The 16,018-nt window shown below is 41.7% G+C and overlaps 1 protein-coding gene across 1 annotated transcript in view; it reads left to right on the top strand.

The window, feature by feature from the left end:
* The first annotated feature begins 8,946 nt into the window (after window positions 1–8,946).
* Window positions 8,947–16,018, top strand: part of LOC135985009 (uncharacterized) — a 31,044-nt gene continuing 23,972 nt past the window's right edge. Inside the window, exons 1-5 of the mRNA XM_065627931.1 lie at window positions 8,947–9,114; window positions 10,203–10,285; window positions 11,701–11,839; window positions 13,825–13,942; window positions 14,512–14,654. Of these exons, the coding sequence (XP_065484003.1) occupies window positions 8,947–9,114; window positions 10,203–10,285; window positions 11,701–11,839; window positions 13,825–13,942; window positions 14,512–14,654 (651 nt within the window). The remainder of the gene's footprint in view (window positions 9,115–10,202; window positions 10,286–11,700; window positions 11,840–13,824; window positions 13,943–14,511; window positions 14,655–16,018) is intronic.

Raw genomic sequence — 16,018 nt, 5'->3', positions numbered from 1 at the left:
AAAATGTCTGACTAGAGGCTATAGCCCAGAACAGCTTGTTCCAAACATCCTTTATGCCCATGTACAATAATGAACAAGCAGTGCTGTATTGGCACATCAGTTCCCTCTGTTGGCTTGGGAGAGCAGCAGTTGTGCTTTCCTGTGGCCATAAGCTACAGCATAATGTTTTTTAGCCATTGTGGTACTCTAACCACACGTCAGGGGACATTATCTAAGGCAACAAGATTTGAGTGGAGGAGGAAGGTACTGTAAAAACATTTATTCTCAGCAAAATTCCACCTATAATTACCGTTCACTTCACCTCCACAAAAAGGTATTCTATCTGGAAATACATCTCCACCCAAAAAAGTATACCTGCACCTTCTTCCCTGTACAAAGTGCTCCTTCTAAAACAGGTGCCCTCCCTTGGCTGTAATCCTCAGCTCTGGGTTCAGTTGTCTGTCATCCAGGACCTACCTTGGTGCAGCCCAGTTGTGTGCTGTTGACTCACCTTTACTAAGAAATTTGTTGTTTAGGTGTGGAAAAGCACACAAGTGAAGGCTGTGCAAAATAAGAAAAACAAAAATACAAACAGAGGATAGAATAGTCAGCATAGCAAGGCTTCAGGAGGAGAAACGCTTGCATGAGGCATAAAATCTCAACTCTAAAAAAAAAAGAATTGGAAGGCAATGACTAACAACATTGAGGTTGAGCCTCTTCTAGGGAGCGACAAAGACCAGCCCTCTTCCACCTAAGTGACACCTGGCCAGCAAAGACTCATCAGGGTGGTAAGCATGTTAATTCTTAGCCTGGTAGCATGTTAGTTTTGTCTCTCTGCTGTGTGTATTCAACAATAAGAAATTACTGAGAACTCCTAAATTGTGTACACGCAGTTTGAAGAGTCACTTGATGTGAGGTCAAAAGCTGCCCAAAGATGTGGGAAGAGTTCCATGCCAAGCCACATGAAAGGTTTTCCCATGCTAACTTTGTGCATCCCCTCACTCATCCTACACTGCAGGACTCTGCAATGCAATACCTCTGGGGCTTTCTGAGGAACTACAGCACAGTGTCCACCAGCTGGCGAGAGGTGCAAAGAGTCAAACAGGCTGGTATTGGTATCAAGATACTCTCACTCTCAGCTTTGCTTGGGAAACAATGCCAAAGAGCATAGCTTTCAGTATAAGACATATTTGAGATGCAGGTGAAAAGGTTGAAAGGGAAGGAAATGAACCCGTCCAGTGGGAGACACTCTTCAAGGCTCATCTACTGCAAGCAACACTAGAAGCTGCTTATTTTGTGTCTTCCAGTACTATTTTAATGGTAACCAGCATCTGGCTCTCAAGCCAGGCTAACCCTTACCGAACCACATAATCGTTCTGGCTAGAAGTGACCACTTGAGATCATCTGGTCCAACCCTCTACACAAACAGGGTCAGCTAGTGCAGGTTGCACAGGACCATGTCCAGTTAGATTTCGAATATCTGTCTCCACCAATGGAGACTACCCAACCTCTCCAGGCAACCTATGCCAGTATTTGACCATCCTCACAGTAAAGAAGTGTTTTCTTGTGTTCAGATTGAATTTCGTGTTTTTAATCTGTGCCCATTGCCTCTTGTCCTCTCACTGGGTACCACTGAGAACAGTCTGGTTCCTTCTTCTTCATTATATTCCATAAGATATTTATGCTTATAGATAAGATCTCCCTGAGTTTTCTTTTCTCCAGGCTGTAAGTCCCAACTCTCTCAGCCTATCGTCATATCAAAGATGCTTCACTCCCTTAATCATCTTTGTGGCTCTGTTCAGTGGGAAGATATGGAAAACCATATCTTTCTTACATTGAGAAGCCCAGAACTGGACACAGCACTCCAGCCATGGTCTCATCAGGGCTGAGCAGAGAAAGACCTCCCTTGACCTGCTGGTAACATTTACCCTCATGTAGCCTATGATGCTGTTGGGTCTTCTTACTGTGAGGGTGCACTGCTGGCTCATGGTCAGCTTGTTGTCCACCAAGAGCCCAAGGTCCTTCTCTGCAGAGTTGCTTTCCACGCAGTCAGTCCTTAGTGTGTACTGATGCTTAGGGTTATTCCTCCCCAGATGCAGAACTTTGCATATTCCCTTGTTGAACTTCACAAGATTCCTCTCCTCCCAATTCTCCACTGTGTTCAGGTCCTTCTGAATGGCAGCAGAACCTTCTGGTGTATCAGTCACTCTTCCCAATTTTCTTTTGTCTGCAAACTTACTGAAGGTACACTCTGTCCCAGCATCCTGGTCATTAATGAAGATGTTAAACAGTACTGGCCCCAGTATCCATCGACACCACTAGTGACTTGACTCCAATTGGACTTTGTGCCTCTGATTACAACTCTCTGGGCCTGGTTGGCTTCTCTTATCTAACTCTAACTGAAGGCCGATCTTACCAATAAAGACTGAATTACTGAAGGCATTGAGTACCTCAGCCTTTTTTGTGTCCTCTGTCAGCATTTGCCCTGCACTATTCAGCAGCGGGCCTATGTTTTCCCAGGTCTTTTTGTCTTGTACTTGTAGAGTCTTCTTCTGCTGCTCTTCACAACCCTTGCCAGATTCAATATCAGATCAACACTGGCTTCTCTAACCCTACCTCTGTAAGATCAGACAGCAACTCTATATTCCTTCTGGGTCACCTCCCCTGCTTCCACATCCTATACACCTGGTTTTTATGTCTGAGTTCAGTTAGGAACTCCTTGCTCATCCATGCAGGCCTCCTGTCACATTTGCCAGATTTTCAACTTGTCAGAATGGATCATTCTTGAGCTTGGAGGAGGTGATCCTTGAAAATGAACCAGCTCTCCTGAACTCCTCTCCAGGGCCATAACCTATGGGATTCTTCCAAGCAGATCTCTGAAGATCTTTTGAAATCCAGGGCTGCAGTCTTGCTTTTTGCCCTGCTTCTTCCTCTTAGGATCCTGAGCTCCATCATCTCATGATCACTGCAGCCAAGGCTGCTTCTGACTTTCGCATTCATGACCAGTTCTTCCTTGTTTCTCAGTATCAGGTCCAGCAGAGCATCATTCCTTGTCAGCTCCTCAATCACTTGTGCCAGAAAGTTGTCATCAGTGTACTCTAGAAATCCCCTAGATTGCTTGTATTGTTCTTCCAGCAGATATCAGGGTGGCCCCCAGAAGGGCTAGGCTTCTTTCAGTTGTTTGAAGAAGGCCTCATCTACTTCCTAATCAGGAAGCCTATAGCAGATACCCACTACAACAGCACCTGTGTTGGCCTGCCCACTAATCTTGACCCACAAGCTCTTGACTGGCTCCTGACCTGTGCCAAGGCAGACGCTCGTGCATTCCAGCTGCCCCCTCACACAAAGGGCAACTCCTTCTTCTTGCTTTCCCAGCCTGTCCTTCCTGAAAAGCCTGTATCCCTCCACTGCAGCACTCCAGTTGTGTGACCTATCCCACCATATCTCGATGATCCCAATGAGGTAATAGCCTTGTCACCACATACAAACTTCTAACTGCTCCTCTTTGTTGCTCATGCTGCCTGGATTAGTATAGTGGCATTTCAGAGAGGCACTCAAGCATGCTGATTCTCCTGTACAGGCTTAAGAGGTTTCCCTTAAGGCTCTTCTGCAGGCACTTCATTCTTTACATGCCTATGCTTGAAGTGATTCCACTTTAGCTGTTTTGTTGATCACAATGTACCTCCTGTTTCCATCACTCCAGGCCTTGGGTGTACCTACCACATTCACAACTTCATTTGCTGTGGAATCACTCTCTCCCCTTCCATATCTAGTTTAAAGCTCCCCTTACCAGATTGGCCAGCCTGTTGGCAAAGATACTTTTCCCTGTTCAGTCATGTGGATCCCTTCTCTTCCAAACATATGGTGACCCTCAGAGAGGTCCCACGGCCATGGAAACTGAGTCCCTGCTACCAACAACAGCAGTGCAATGAATTGTTAATGCACAGGATCTGTCAAGTCCTCTTTAGGTCCATTCACCTCACCAGAAAGATTGAGGAGAGCATCACCTGGGCCCCCATGCCCTTAATCACTTCCTTCAGAGACCTGTAGTCACGCTTCGTACTTTCCAGGTCACCCCGGCAGTATCATTGGTGCCTACATGTAAGAGCAGTGGGGGGAGCGACAAGTGACCCTCAGTAGACCCTCTACAACATCCCAAATGCATGCCCCTGGCAAGCAGCAAATATATCCAGATGACAAATTAGGTCAACAGATGTGGGCCCTGTCCACTGCAGTTACTTTCAGTTCTCACACTTGTTGATGGCCTTTGTGATCTGGAAGGTGCATCTGTCAGTGCTGCAAGTTAAAAGTTGCAAGTCTTCTAGTTTCTGCTGTTTCACAATTATTTCCCTGTTAGGTTGGGATGCCACACTTGGATGTAGCAAGGGAGGTGGTCCTGGGAATTCGAATTTCCAGTGCAATGTGCTAACCATGCTTGCTGTTGTTGTTCCAAAAGGTCTGAGGGCTTCTGCAGGTAACAGGCTGGCTGGCAACAGGCTTGGATGGGGGAAGGGAAGAGAAGACAGATCTGCAGTACAGCAGCTCCTACGGCATTCATGGTGTTCAATGGCTCCTCTCAGCAAGGACTCTTCCAAGCACTATCCCTTCTCTCCTGTCTGCCACAAAGGATGGCTTGATGCTTTTGACACAGTTTCATTTTATTCTTCCATACTTAGGAAAGGGTATTTAATAATCTTTCTAAAATGCTTCAAGGTAGCTAAGTAATAGGTGCTACATGACTGCATTTCTAAATAATTGCTTTAAAGAAGCCCTGGATTTGTTCTGTCTCATCAAAATCTGTAACTTCAACTTCATGAAATCCTCCTTGAAATGTCTTGGGGCTTTGAAAACTAAAGGAAGAATTATCTACAGGAAACTGCTGAGACAAGGCTCAATACAAACACATTGTGAGCACATCACTCAGTGATTCCATGCCTGTCAAAACACAGTGTATTAACATGCTTTCAGTTTATGTTAAAATGAAAGATGGGCCTTTTATCTCCCGGTGCAAATCTCAGCTTCGTAAAATAATCCCTGGCACCTCTGTGGTAGGATGACCTCGTGACAAGCAAAAATGGCAGACACAGCACACAATAATAAAGACAAGAGCATTTACAGTGCTGGTGTAGTGTTAGAATTCAAGAAGAGACAAAAAAGTCCCGCTTTAGAACTGAAATGCAAATGCATCTGTATTTTTAAAGGTTTTATTTTACCATCAGTAACAGGCACATAAAAATCCCTTTTAAAATGTTATGTATAATCCAATACTTTAGAGTTCTATTGCAACAGATGTGATACTTGGTCTCATTTTCTTCCCGGGGTACATAGCTGAACGGGATTTCCTGCAGACTAAAAATCAGTAATTTGACTTAGTCTAGCACTGATATTAAGTTATGCTGCTTTTTACTAGATGTAACTAAAAGAGAACCGATCTTCAATAAATGCCCAAATGGCCCACTCAGAGTGGGCCATTGACATAGCACAGGTATGTGAGTATGACAATCAAACAAGCAGAAAGATACAACCTCATATCCATGCTGAGCAAGATGAGGACGAACGATGGCTTCAAAAAAGGCCAAAATGACTTTATCAGTATATCAGAGGAAAACGACCGGGTTTATCAAAGACTTTTTATGACCATTTGCCAGAGGTCAATCCACTTCAGGTCAACAGGTCAGGTGTTGTGATGTTGTGATACTTTGTTTCTACCATTCTGGTTGCAGCAATTCACTATTTCATCTCACTATTTCCGTCTGGCACAGCAAAACCAAGAGCACCCCATCTTCGGCTGACTTGCTCCCCTTTGAAACTCCACTCTCTCTTAGTAAACAGGATCTTGCAGCAGCTGGAATATACCGCAATGAGTGTCTACATAGTTTGGGTACCCTTTCTTCATTTTCCTGTATTTTTGGCCAATCTTTGCTGCTCCTACTCATTTAGCTAAAAAAAATAGACAAACAGGAGTTTTGGGTACATGGTAGAAACATTTCTTAAGCACGTAACTGAACATCATAGTGGCTAATACATTTCTGAAGCAAGAAAATAAGATAGGTATTCCAGGCACAAAACCTGCATACACTTAAAAACAAAAGGCATGAAAAAAGAGAGGCAAATATTATCGCTCTTGAAACCTTGTATAGCTTACGCACCAGTCAGATTCTAAGTCAATATAAGCACAAAAACATAATTCTAGTTCAAAATACAGATGTGTATACTTTATACTGATGCTTTTTTCTGTATAGGTTGACTGCACGCTGGTAATTGGTTTACTTTGCATGTGTCACACTAGTGGGCAGAGGCTATTCCTAACTAACCATAAATGTAGCAGAGAAGACATATAACGATCGTGAAGGAAATTTATCAATGCAGTTTAATCTAAGTCACACAGATAAGAGCAGAGTAAACCGTCAGAATTGTTAATTGCAGTGGTTTAAAGTAAAACATCTGTGTACATGTAACTGTGTTGTATTACACATTTGCTGATATCCAATTTTACACATTCTTTTGTTTGGGCTCTCTACTCCAATGCAACAAACAGTTTCAGTAAAAGAAATCATTACAAGCAGAGCTTCCAAGCAGTTTTTCAGCTTTTGGTGGATGATCTAAACTCCCTCAATCCACCACAAAAGAATAATAAACTCGGTACAGTGTAGGGCCCGTAGGTACCTAAAGCACCTTTACCTCCTTTGCTAGGAGCAGCAGTCTCTTAAAACAACATCCACCAGTTTAAATGAGTCCAGTGTTCACTTTTATTTCACCACTTATTTTAGGTGACTGTGGAAATACCTTCTAACCTTCCTTTGTGATCTGCTTTCTGAAACAGAAGAGAAAAAATGTAAAATATCACAAAATAAGGGCTTTATGTGACCTGAGGGCCACAAGAATTCAAATCCTTCCTCTCTCAAATTTAACCACAGAATGAATAAGACTAACAGCCTATTTCAATATTCCCTTTTACCATATCTTTGAGATCAGTTTCTATTAATTTCCCCAGTTTGTAGAGTAAAAAGAAAATGAAGCTGTAAAATTATTTCAACATGTCCCTTGCCAATGCAGAGTGGTCGAATTCTTTCTTCAATTCCTACATTTTTGCAGGCCAAATGCCAAGGTTGTGGAGGCTGCCTGTGGGAGAAAGGCACACTGGCCTTCAAGTTTCAGGACATCCACCCACTGACAGTGGCCTTGAATTGAGCAGGTCTCTCCAAGTTCTGAAAGCGGGTGACAGAGAGGAGAAGTAGGACATGCACATTAATACAAGATGAGGATGTAGAGAAGAAAAGGGAGGTGCAAACATTTCTACATTTCCAAAAGTATTCATTGCTTCACAAACCACCACAGATCCTGACTGAAGATAGATCTTCACTCTTCTCTCCCTCAGGATTTCAGGTAGTGTAAATATTCATGTCAAACAACTGGCTTTATTCTGGAAGCCTTAAAAATTCACGTTAAATTCTTTGGAGCTGAGTGGTTAAACGATGGCTTAAAAGTCATGCAGAGGAAGGGAGTGCTCTGCTTTATTACTATCAAATAACTACTGGATCAGGCATCCAGACTTTTCCTTTCCCAGATGGCTGAAGCGGCTAGCAGACCAGTGAACCTCACATGTTCTCTTTCTCAAGCCTGAGAAATGCTTGATTGCTCCATGCAGATTCAGTTCAGGTGCCCTCTGGGAACAGGAGATGGAGACATCAGTTTGAAATTCTCCAGGCAAAAATGTTCAGCTCGGCCCGGTTCCCTAGGTATGCTTTAGGAGTATCAGCATCTCCAGGCACAGCAGTAAGAGATATAGCTGATTTCAAGGTCCTAAGAATGCTTAGGTATGAGCTAGGCTGCAGGGCATTCACCTCTGAAGTGCTCCTGAGAATGCTCCAAGGCAGTGGTGGAGACCTGGAAAGCTTTGAAACCAAACCCCAAGGATGTCAGAGACTCTGGGCAGCTCTAACACTGCATGGCAGGCAGCTTTGAGGACTGCAGTTTTTGATTAAACATGTAAATTGTGGGTGAAGATAGATTTAAAAGTTGATCTAATGCTTAACCTTTCACCTGATGCCATCTTACATTGACTTTAGTATGTTTTAGTAGTCCTTATACCGGTCAAGACAATGGAAATTTCTGAATTTATCCTGATATTTGTCAACAGTATTAAATTGATTTAAATCTGCTAATAAGCAGCACAGGTTTGTTCCAGATCCATGTATGGAAAAATAGTTTATTCCTGAGGCTGGATTTTTTGGTTTGTTTTGGTTTTGTCCTGTAAAAACATACTTGGAAAAAGAAGCATAAAAAGGATGCAAAATCTGTACATTCCGATAAGCCATGAGAAAACCAGGGCAAATTTGTTGTTGTTTAAAAAAGGAATTATTTGGGGTTGTATGTAAGATAGAAGAGTTAGCTTGAAAAACAGAAATTAACAAATCCAGCTACAGCTTCAAATGTGGGTTTACCTACATCAAGAACACAGAAAAATCTATAGATCTCTGGTAGCCTTCAAGATACGTGTAGTGAATTGCATGAATCCAACATGCTTTTTTTTTCAGCAGAAAATAATATCACAGAAAGTTTAAAGAAATAGAAAAAAGCTCAAAGCAGCACAGTGAGAAATTATTCTGTTTCACTCCCACAGAATCGAAGAATAATTCTATGAAACTTAAGCAAATAGGTTTTTGAAACAAGTTTGGTCCGTGAAAACATTGCTAGCTAAAATTGTACTCATCTAATGAAGAATAAATAAAAAAGCTGAGGATATTGAGGAGTGGTGGGGAAGGAAGAAATAATGTAGGTCTTAAAAAGAGACCCAGTAGCTGACTGTATTTGGTCTCTGTGCAGTATTTTACCCATTACAAGGACACCCCCTCACTGTATTTGAGAGAGTGCAGGAAATCTCCCACTAGCAGCTTTGTATTTTTAAAAGAAGGGAAGAAGCAGTCATCACCTCTCTCTGACACTCATTTGTCTCAGGCTGTATCAATGGAGTCTCTCTCAGTGCCAACCAACAGCTTCACTCTGGACCTTTACAAAAAGCTGAAAGAAACTTCCAAAGGCCAAAACATCTTCTTTTCTCCTTGGAGTATTGCAACTGCTCTCGCCGTGGTCTACCTTGGCGCAAAAGGTGATACTGCAACCCAGATGGCTGAGGTAAGCTCTGAAATGTCCAGTATACCACCTTACGGGTTGTTCTCACATAAATTGCATTATTCTTCTGCCCGTGTGGAACAGGAGGGAGCAACATGGGAGAACAGTGTCCTGCCATAATGTTGGTACAGGAAATAATCCCACTCAGGCTGCCAGCAGCCCTGCAGGCCACTGTTCTTCTCCTTCATTTCCAAGACCTCCCTGCTCTGTGCCACCCCTGCCTTCAGCTTACACTTACAGCTCCCAGAGCATTGCAAGTGTCTGCCAGAGGGAAGTCACTGACATTAGAGTCTACTGCTGGTCTTGCTTTGAACTCTACCTTCTATTTTAATTGCCTGTTGAGCATGATAATTCACCTGATATACTGCTCAAATAATCATAAAGAGACATCTTTAGTAGCAAAATTAATATGGAGCTAAAATAATCTAGAACAAGGAGTGTTAGAGAATAAATCATGGTTTCTAGACCCCCGATGGTTCTGGCAGCAGCTTACCTGCTTTCTCACACTGCATCCCAAGTTAGAAAGCTCTCCTGAACACATTTGGCTGCACTGGAGCAGTACAAATACCTTTGCTTGTGACATAGTTTGTCCATAAATAAAGTGATCCTCCCATGAATAATGGAGACATAGTAGTACTGAAAATATTATTTCAGTTTTGCACACTGTTGCAGAACATTTCAGTCTTGTATTCTTTTAGGTTATATGCATTTACTTAAATTAAATGTAGAATTTACATTTTCGTCCCAGTAGTAAGACTCTGAACTGCACTGTGCTCTTTGTTGTGCTTGGTCATGATCTGAAAATAAATTCCATGTAGCCAAGCATGAACTGACCATTTATCTAAATAAATTCATATTTGAACCATAATATTGATATATTATTAAGCAGTAAATGTCACTAAAATCTACATAATAATGAGTTACAGAGACTAAATTGAGAGTAAGTTCTTGTCCTCAATAACTTGAATAGACTGACTATCATTGGACATGGCTGGTGAATTACCACAGAAAGCTAACATAATTACATAACCCTTGGGTATATTTATCTTCAAAAAACAAGCTGTAGTTATGCACATTTATAATCATCACAGGTTCTTCATTTTAATCAGATTGCAGGAGAAGACGGTTCATCTGAAACAGCAAGGCCTTCGGGGAGACCAAAGAAAAGAAAGATGGTATTTATTACAACAAAAGACTCAGAGACTCTGAGAAAGGGATACTTCATCACAACTACTGCTTTAGCATCCCAACATTTGCTTGTCTTCAGTCTATACCTACTGTCTCACTTCAGTAAGAACTATGTATAGAAAAAGTGAATAAGGAGATAATATTACCATAAAACTCATGAACTCAGGTCTTCAAAAGCTGAACTGAGACACCAACATAATTTTGATTAGTCCTAATACTGTGTTACTTGGTTTTAGCTAGTCTATGGCAAGATCAACAAATCAATTGCCCTCATGTGCTTAGGACAATTCTATCTCTTATCAGCTTCAGGTTGTGTTTGGTTTTGGTTTTGTTTTTTTTTCTTTTCTATAGTGAAAAACAGCTACTATGTTCACACCTGACTGCAGCCCTACCCATTAGACTCCCTTCCACCTTTTTCATGCATGGACACATCAGGCAAACAAAATTCCACTTTAAGCTAACACATGCTGATTCACCTTTGTTCATCAGCTCCCCAGAGACTTGCCACCAGGAGGAAATGCCCAGATCTTTTTCATCAAATGAACTCCGTAAGCACCAAAAGGTCTGGAAACTCAAACAAGCCATGTATGTTTAGCCTAGGAACTAAAAGAAAGCTCAAAGAAAATAGATTAGACAAACGGGAAATAAAAGGGGCAAGGAGGTGATATTCTCTCCCTAGGTGGTGGGGGATGAATCTTCAAAATGAATCATTACATCCACATCCATTTTAGCATTCGCTAACTTTCTGAGTTGTGGCAAAGTCTGCTTAATATGGTCCTTCAGACAGTTCCCTCCATTACCTCTTCAGTCTGTTCCCATCCCCTTGCAAAATCCAACCTCTCCTACCCTGTGTCCTCTGGCTGTCAAATTATTTCCTAGGTGTCCTTGCTAGCAGCCCACATCTCAGCATGCGTAAGAAAAGACCAGAGCAAGGAATGCCACCTGATCAACCTTACGACAAGTCATCCTGAGTCAGTGGCACAGACTCTCAGTGTCTTATGTGCAGGGGACAGCATGTGCCATGGAGGAGGGCACTGCACCCAAGCAGCTGGTGGGGAGCAGCTGACAGGTAGCAGGTTATTCCTCCGTTAGTGAAGCAACAGCTGGCAACAGCTGGCAAGCAAGCTCATGCTCCCTAAAATCATCAGCATTGACATCCAGGACAAGCTCCCTCCAAAATCCAAACAGCAACAACAAAATTTATGTCGAACAGAGAAAACCTGAATAGTTGGTAAGTATACATAATGCACAAACATGCAACATACTCAAAAACCAGCTCCATCCCCTGAAACTCCTTTCTAATTAAAACAACCCAGACATTTTAAATAACCACAGCAGATGCAATACTTCAAACAGGAAAAAAAAAAAACCCAAACCATACTAATCGGTGTCTCTTTCCAGGGATCCTGAGCACAATCAAGCTGAAAACATCCACTCTGCTTTCAAAGAGCTCCTGTCTGCCATCAACAAACCCAGAAGCACCTACTTGTTGAATAGTGCCAACCGATTGTATGAGGAAAAGACCTACCCATTAGTACCTGTGAGTTGGATATCTCTACTTGAGAATATTTTGACATTAAGAGGGATTATCAATAGAGATGATAAAAATTTTCCAAATGATAGGACTGTGGTTTTAGTGAGGACATGAGGACAGCCATATGGGGCTAGCCTCAGACAGACAAGAGGTCCATCTATCTCCAACAGTGGGCAACAGTTTAGGAAAAACAAGGCATGCTGTGTAGAGATGTTTCTCCAGAATCTGCTGTGGTCACCAAGCGATCTGCAGCTCAGGGACTTCCTAAACCAGAGTGAATGTCTGCTTAACAGACCTTGATGACCTGTTCTTTCAGGAAATTTGCAGACTTTCCTTTTGAATGTACTACAACCCTCAGCATGAGGAGTTCCACAACTGAACCACAGACCATAGGAAGCACCTGCTTTTTGAGCCTGCTACCTGTTGGTATCATTTTTGGCTCATTTTTCCTCTAAAGGATGCTTTTCCATATGTCTGGTCATCCTCATCCTCTGTCTCTGTATCTTTTAAACTCTAGCACTTCTGAGGCCGGGGAGGCCAGAGTTGCATAGAGAACTCAGACAATGGGCACACCACAGCTTTATACAGTTGTATTCTAATATTCCCTCTTTCGTTCCCTACTCCTTCATTTGTTGATCTTAAAATGGTATTTGTCTTTTTGGCTACTATTGAGGAGATTTTTTTTCATGCAGCTTTCCATTATATCCTCAATATCTCATTCCTGAACAGAAATTATGACTCCCTGTAGCATCCCCTTCACTGGGAGTTCCACATCATTTACAAATATTTTAATATAGATATTTTCATGCAAATATTTAGACCTGTATTTTATAGAATAAATATTTTACCACAGATGCCAGCACATATCCCTGTGGTAGTCCAGTAGTAATAACTGTGAACCCTATTTCCTCTTACTCTTTTTTTCCAATTGTTTAAACAAACAAGACCTATCTCTGTAGTCCCATGCATGCTCAGACTTTGGTGAGAAGTCTTACAAAATGCCTTTTGGTAACTCAAATAGACTGTAATGGCTCAACCTTGTTATTCACATGATTCCTGATACCTTCAAAAAACTCCCAATAGATTTGTGATTCAGGACTTCCTATTACAAAATGCTGTTGACACTCCTCCAATACTTCATGTTTATCCATACACCCACTAGACCTATTCTATTTATTCACCCCGTACAGACTCAGGAGTCTGTAATTACCTGTATCTTTGACATCTTGTTTAAAACTGACGTTATATTAATCATCTTACAATTTCTTGGAAGGTGGTTTTAAACGAGATTACTGTTCTTTGATCTTGGAGTTTCTTTCACCCTCCTGAGTAATTAGTAATTTGTCCTTCTGAATGCTTACTGCTCATTCTCTCCATAATCTCACATGCTTTACAGAGAATCTAGAGAATTTCCTGTTGGGAATCTCCATTAACTGTTTCATGGCAGACAGCAATGCAAACATTAACTCTGCTTTTCTGCCATGACTTTGTTCTGCCAAAATATTCCCTTTATACCTGATCCTTCATTGTCCTCACAAACTCTTGGCATGTTCCTCACCTCTGAAGCAAATCTAAAAACCTTGTTTTGACTTTATATGAGACTATTCTTCCCTCTTGTGCTGAGCCCTATATCATAAAGCAGACGAAAAGTATTCAATTTATATAAAAAGGTTATCTTGAGAATTTTTTTTAAAAAAGTTAAGAATGTTTGTTTCATGAGATATTTCAAAACTACAAATTTGCACTTTGGATTTCAAACACAAAAGTATGGAGTATCAGTTTCCTTGAGACTGAAGTTTAATCAGTCCTCACTTAACATTTAGCATAGAAGGTATCAGACCTTATTTTAAGGGTTACCCCATTTCAAACAAATTATATTTTCTTCAATTATGTATTAGTGGATTGTATAATCTGTGGAAGTGATTATTTCTAACATTTTTATAACCCAAATTTAACTAAATAAGCATACATTTTCCAATTTTATCTTTCAGAGATTCTTACAGCTCATTACAAACTATCACAATGCAAAGCCACAAGCTGTAAACTTTAAGACAGCTGCAGAACAAGCCAGAGTGCTGATCAATTCGTGGGTTGAAAATGAAACTGAGAGTAAGTGCCACTACAATGCCTTTTGTCTTGCCTCACTTTCAAAGCATTTGTATTTCCACATGTATTACTTTTGCAGCCAAGGATCCATTAAAGATGGAAACTTAGAGGAGGTGACTAGCACAGTGCAGTTAAATGGTCTGAAGAACGTCTCTCTCCAAACGTAACTGCTGCTCCTTACAAGGTCCTTCCCTTGATTCTTCATACTGTATGTGGCCTTTTCTGAATTATTTCTCTTTAGAGGGAGACACAGGTAGATACTGAGTTGCTCCACTCCGATTAGTGAGGGTTTTACTCCTGCATTCTTCTGCTTGCAACCACCTTCACAGAACATCCACATTACCTGCTTTGCAATGTCATTTACTATCAAAATTGCAAGAAATACCTTAAAAAATATAGAAATACTTCAAAAGCCATTTTTACCATATGTGTACTGTGAAAAACGTGCACTAAAAAAACCTTCCAAATGCAAACATTTTTTGCTAGATAGGTAGACACAGAGAAGGCACAGTTAAAATTGGGGAGTTACACAGTGACGCTGGAATAACAGTCCTATTTGTCTGATTTTAAAGGGAAAATCCAGGATCTGCTGCCTGCAGGATCTCTCAATTCTCGCACTGTATTGGTCTTAGTAAATGCCATTTATTTCAAAGGAAACTGGAAAAAGAAATTTCCGGAGGAAAATACTTCTGAGATGCCCTTCAGACTGAGCAAGGTAAATTCCTTGTCTGTGTGCCTATTGTCATACATCAATACGTCTATTACTGAAGTGCAAGAAACCTGTAAACATCTCACTTGCATTTCATATGCCACTGCAACACTACTCACTGCTGGGCACGTGGTATAAACTCAGCGAGAATGGCAATTGTGAAAATAAGTCAGCATTATCTTATTTACAGATGGCCATGAAAATATGATTTTCACTCTAATTAATATCTCTTCAGTACCAAAACAGTTGAGAAGACAATGGTTAAGTAGCTTAAGGACAAGAGGAAATTCGCGTAAGTACCAAGGTCCCATTTTCAAAAGGGACTGAGTTGCTTTTGAGAGCAATGTTTACACACCTATGCCTCTTTTCTGCTTTTCAGAAACAGTCTATACTCTGAGTTCAAGGAAACTGAACCAAGTCTTCTTTCCTCACACGCCCTGGGCGTCGCCTAAAACCTCAGAGGGAATTTTCATGGGGGTTTGTCATTTTAGCTGAGTGTGTGTGGATGATGTATTCAGTACGCACTGAGGGCACGTTACTGAGCTAACAGTATTTAAACATTCATGCACTGACGATTCACAGTAGCTGACCGCATGCATATTTTTGGACTGTGTCAAAGGCAAGCAAAATTATTTGTCAATGGAAGCATACATCTTGTTTGACAGAGATTATGAGTGCAAATACCTTTTGTATGCCAAGCAATGTGAAGCAATTGTGTTGATGATGTGACTGTGCATCCGAAACTACTACACTACATGTGTGGTTTTAGGATCTGTCACGGTACATGGTTGTGGTGGGCTGACCTCGACTGGCTGCCAGGTGCCCACCAAGCTGCTGTATCTCCCCCTTCTCAACAGGACAGGGGGAGAAAACCAGAATGAAAAACTCATGGGTCGAGATAAGGACAGGGAGATCATTCACCAATTACCATCATGGGCAAAACAGACTCAGGGAAATTAATTAATTACTTTTTTTTGCCAATTAACCAGAGTAGGATGAGAAATAAGACCACCCTTCTTCCACAGCTCAACTTCTCTCCCAGCTCTTCTACCTATCCCCCAAAGCAGAGAAGGGGGACAGGGAATGGGGGTTGTGGTCAGTTCATAGGTTTCTCTCTGCTGCTCCTTCCTCCTCACACTTTTCCCCTGCTCCAGTGTGGGGTCCCACCCACAGGATACAGTCCTTAATTTCCAATGTGGGTCCTCTCACAGGCTGCAGTTCTTCAAGAATTGCTCCAGCATGGGTCCTCACATGGGGTGCAGGCCTTCAGGAATGGACTGCTCAAGTGTGGGTCCCCTGCGGGGCCACAAGTCCTGCCAGTAAACTTGCTCCTGACACCAAACTGGGAGGAGTGGCTGACACACCAGAGG

Source organism: Caloenas nicobarica, chromosome 2, assembly GCF_036013445.1.
Source record: "Caloenas nicobarica isolate bCalNic1 chromosome 2, bCalNic1.hap1, whole genome shotgun sequence".
Classification (NCBI taxonomy): Eukaryota; Metazoa; Chordata; class Aves; order Columbiformes; family Columbidae; genus Caloenas; species Caloenas nicobarica.
Note: the sequence above shows the minus strand (reverse complement) of the source record. Positions and strands in the feature narration are given on the sequence as shown.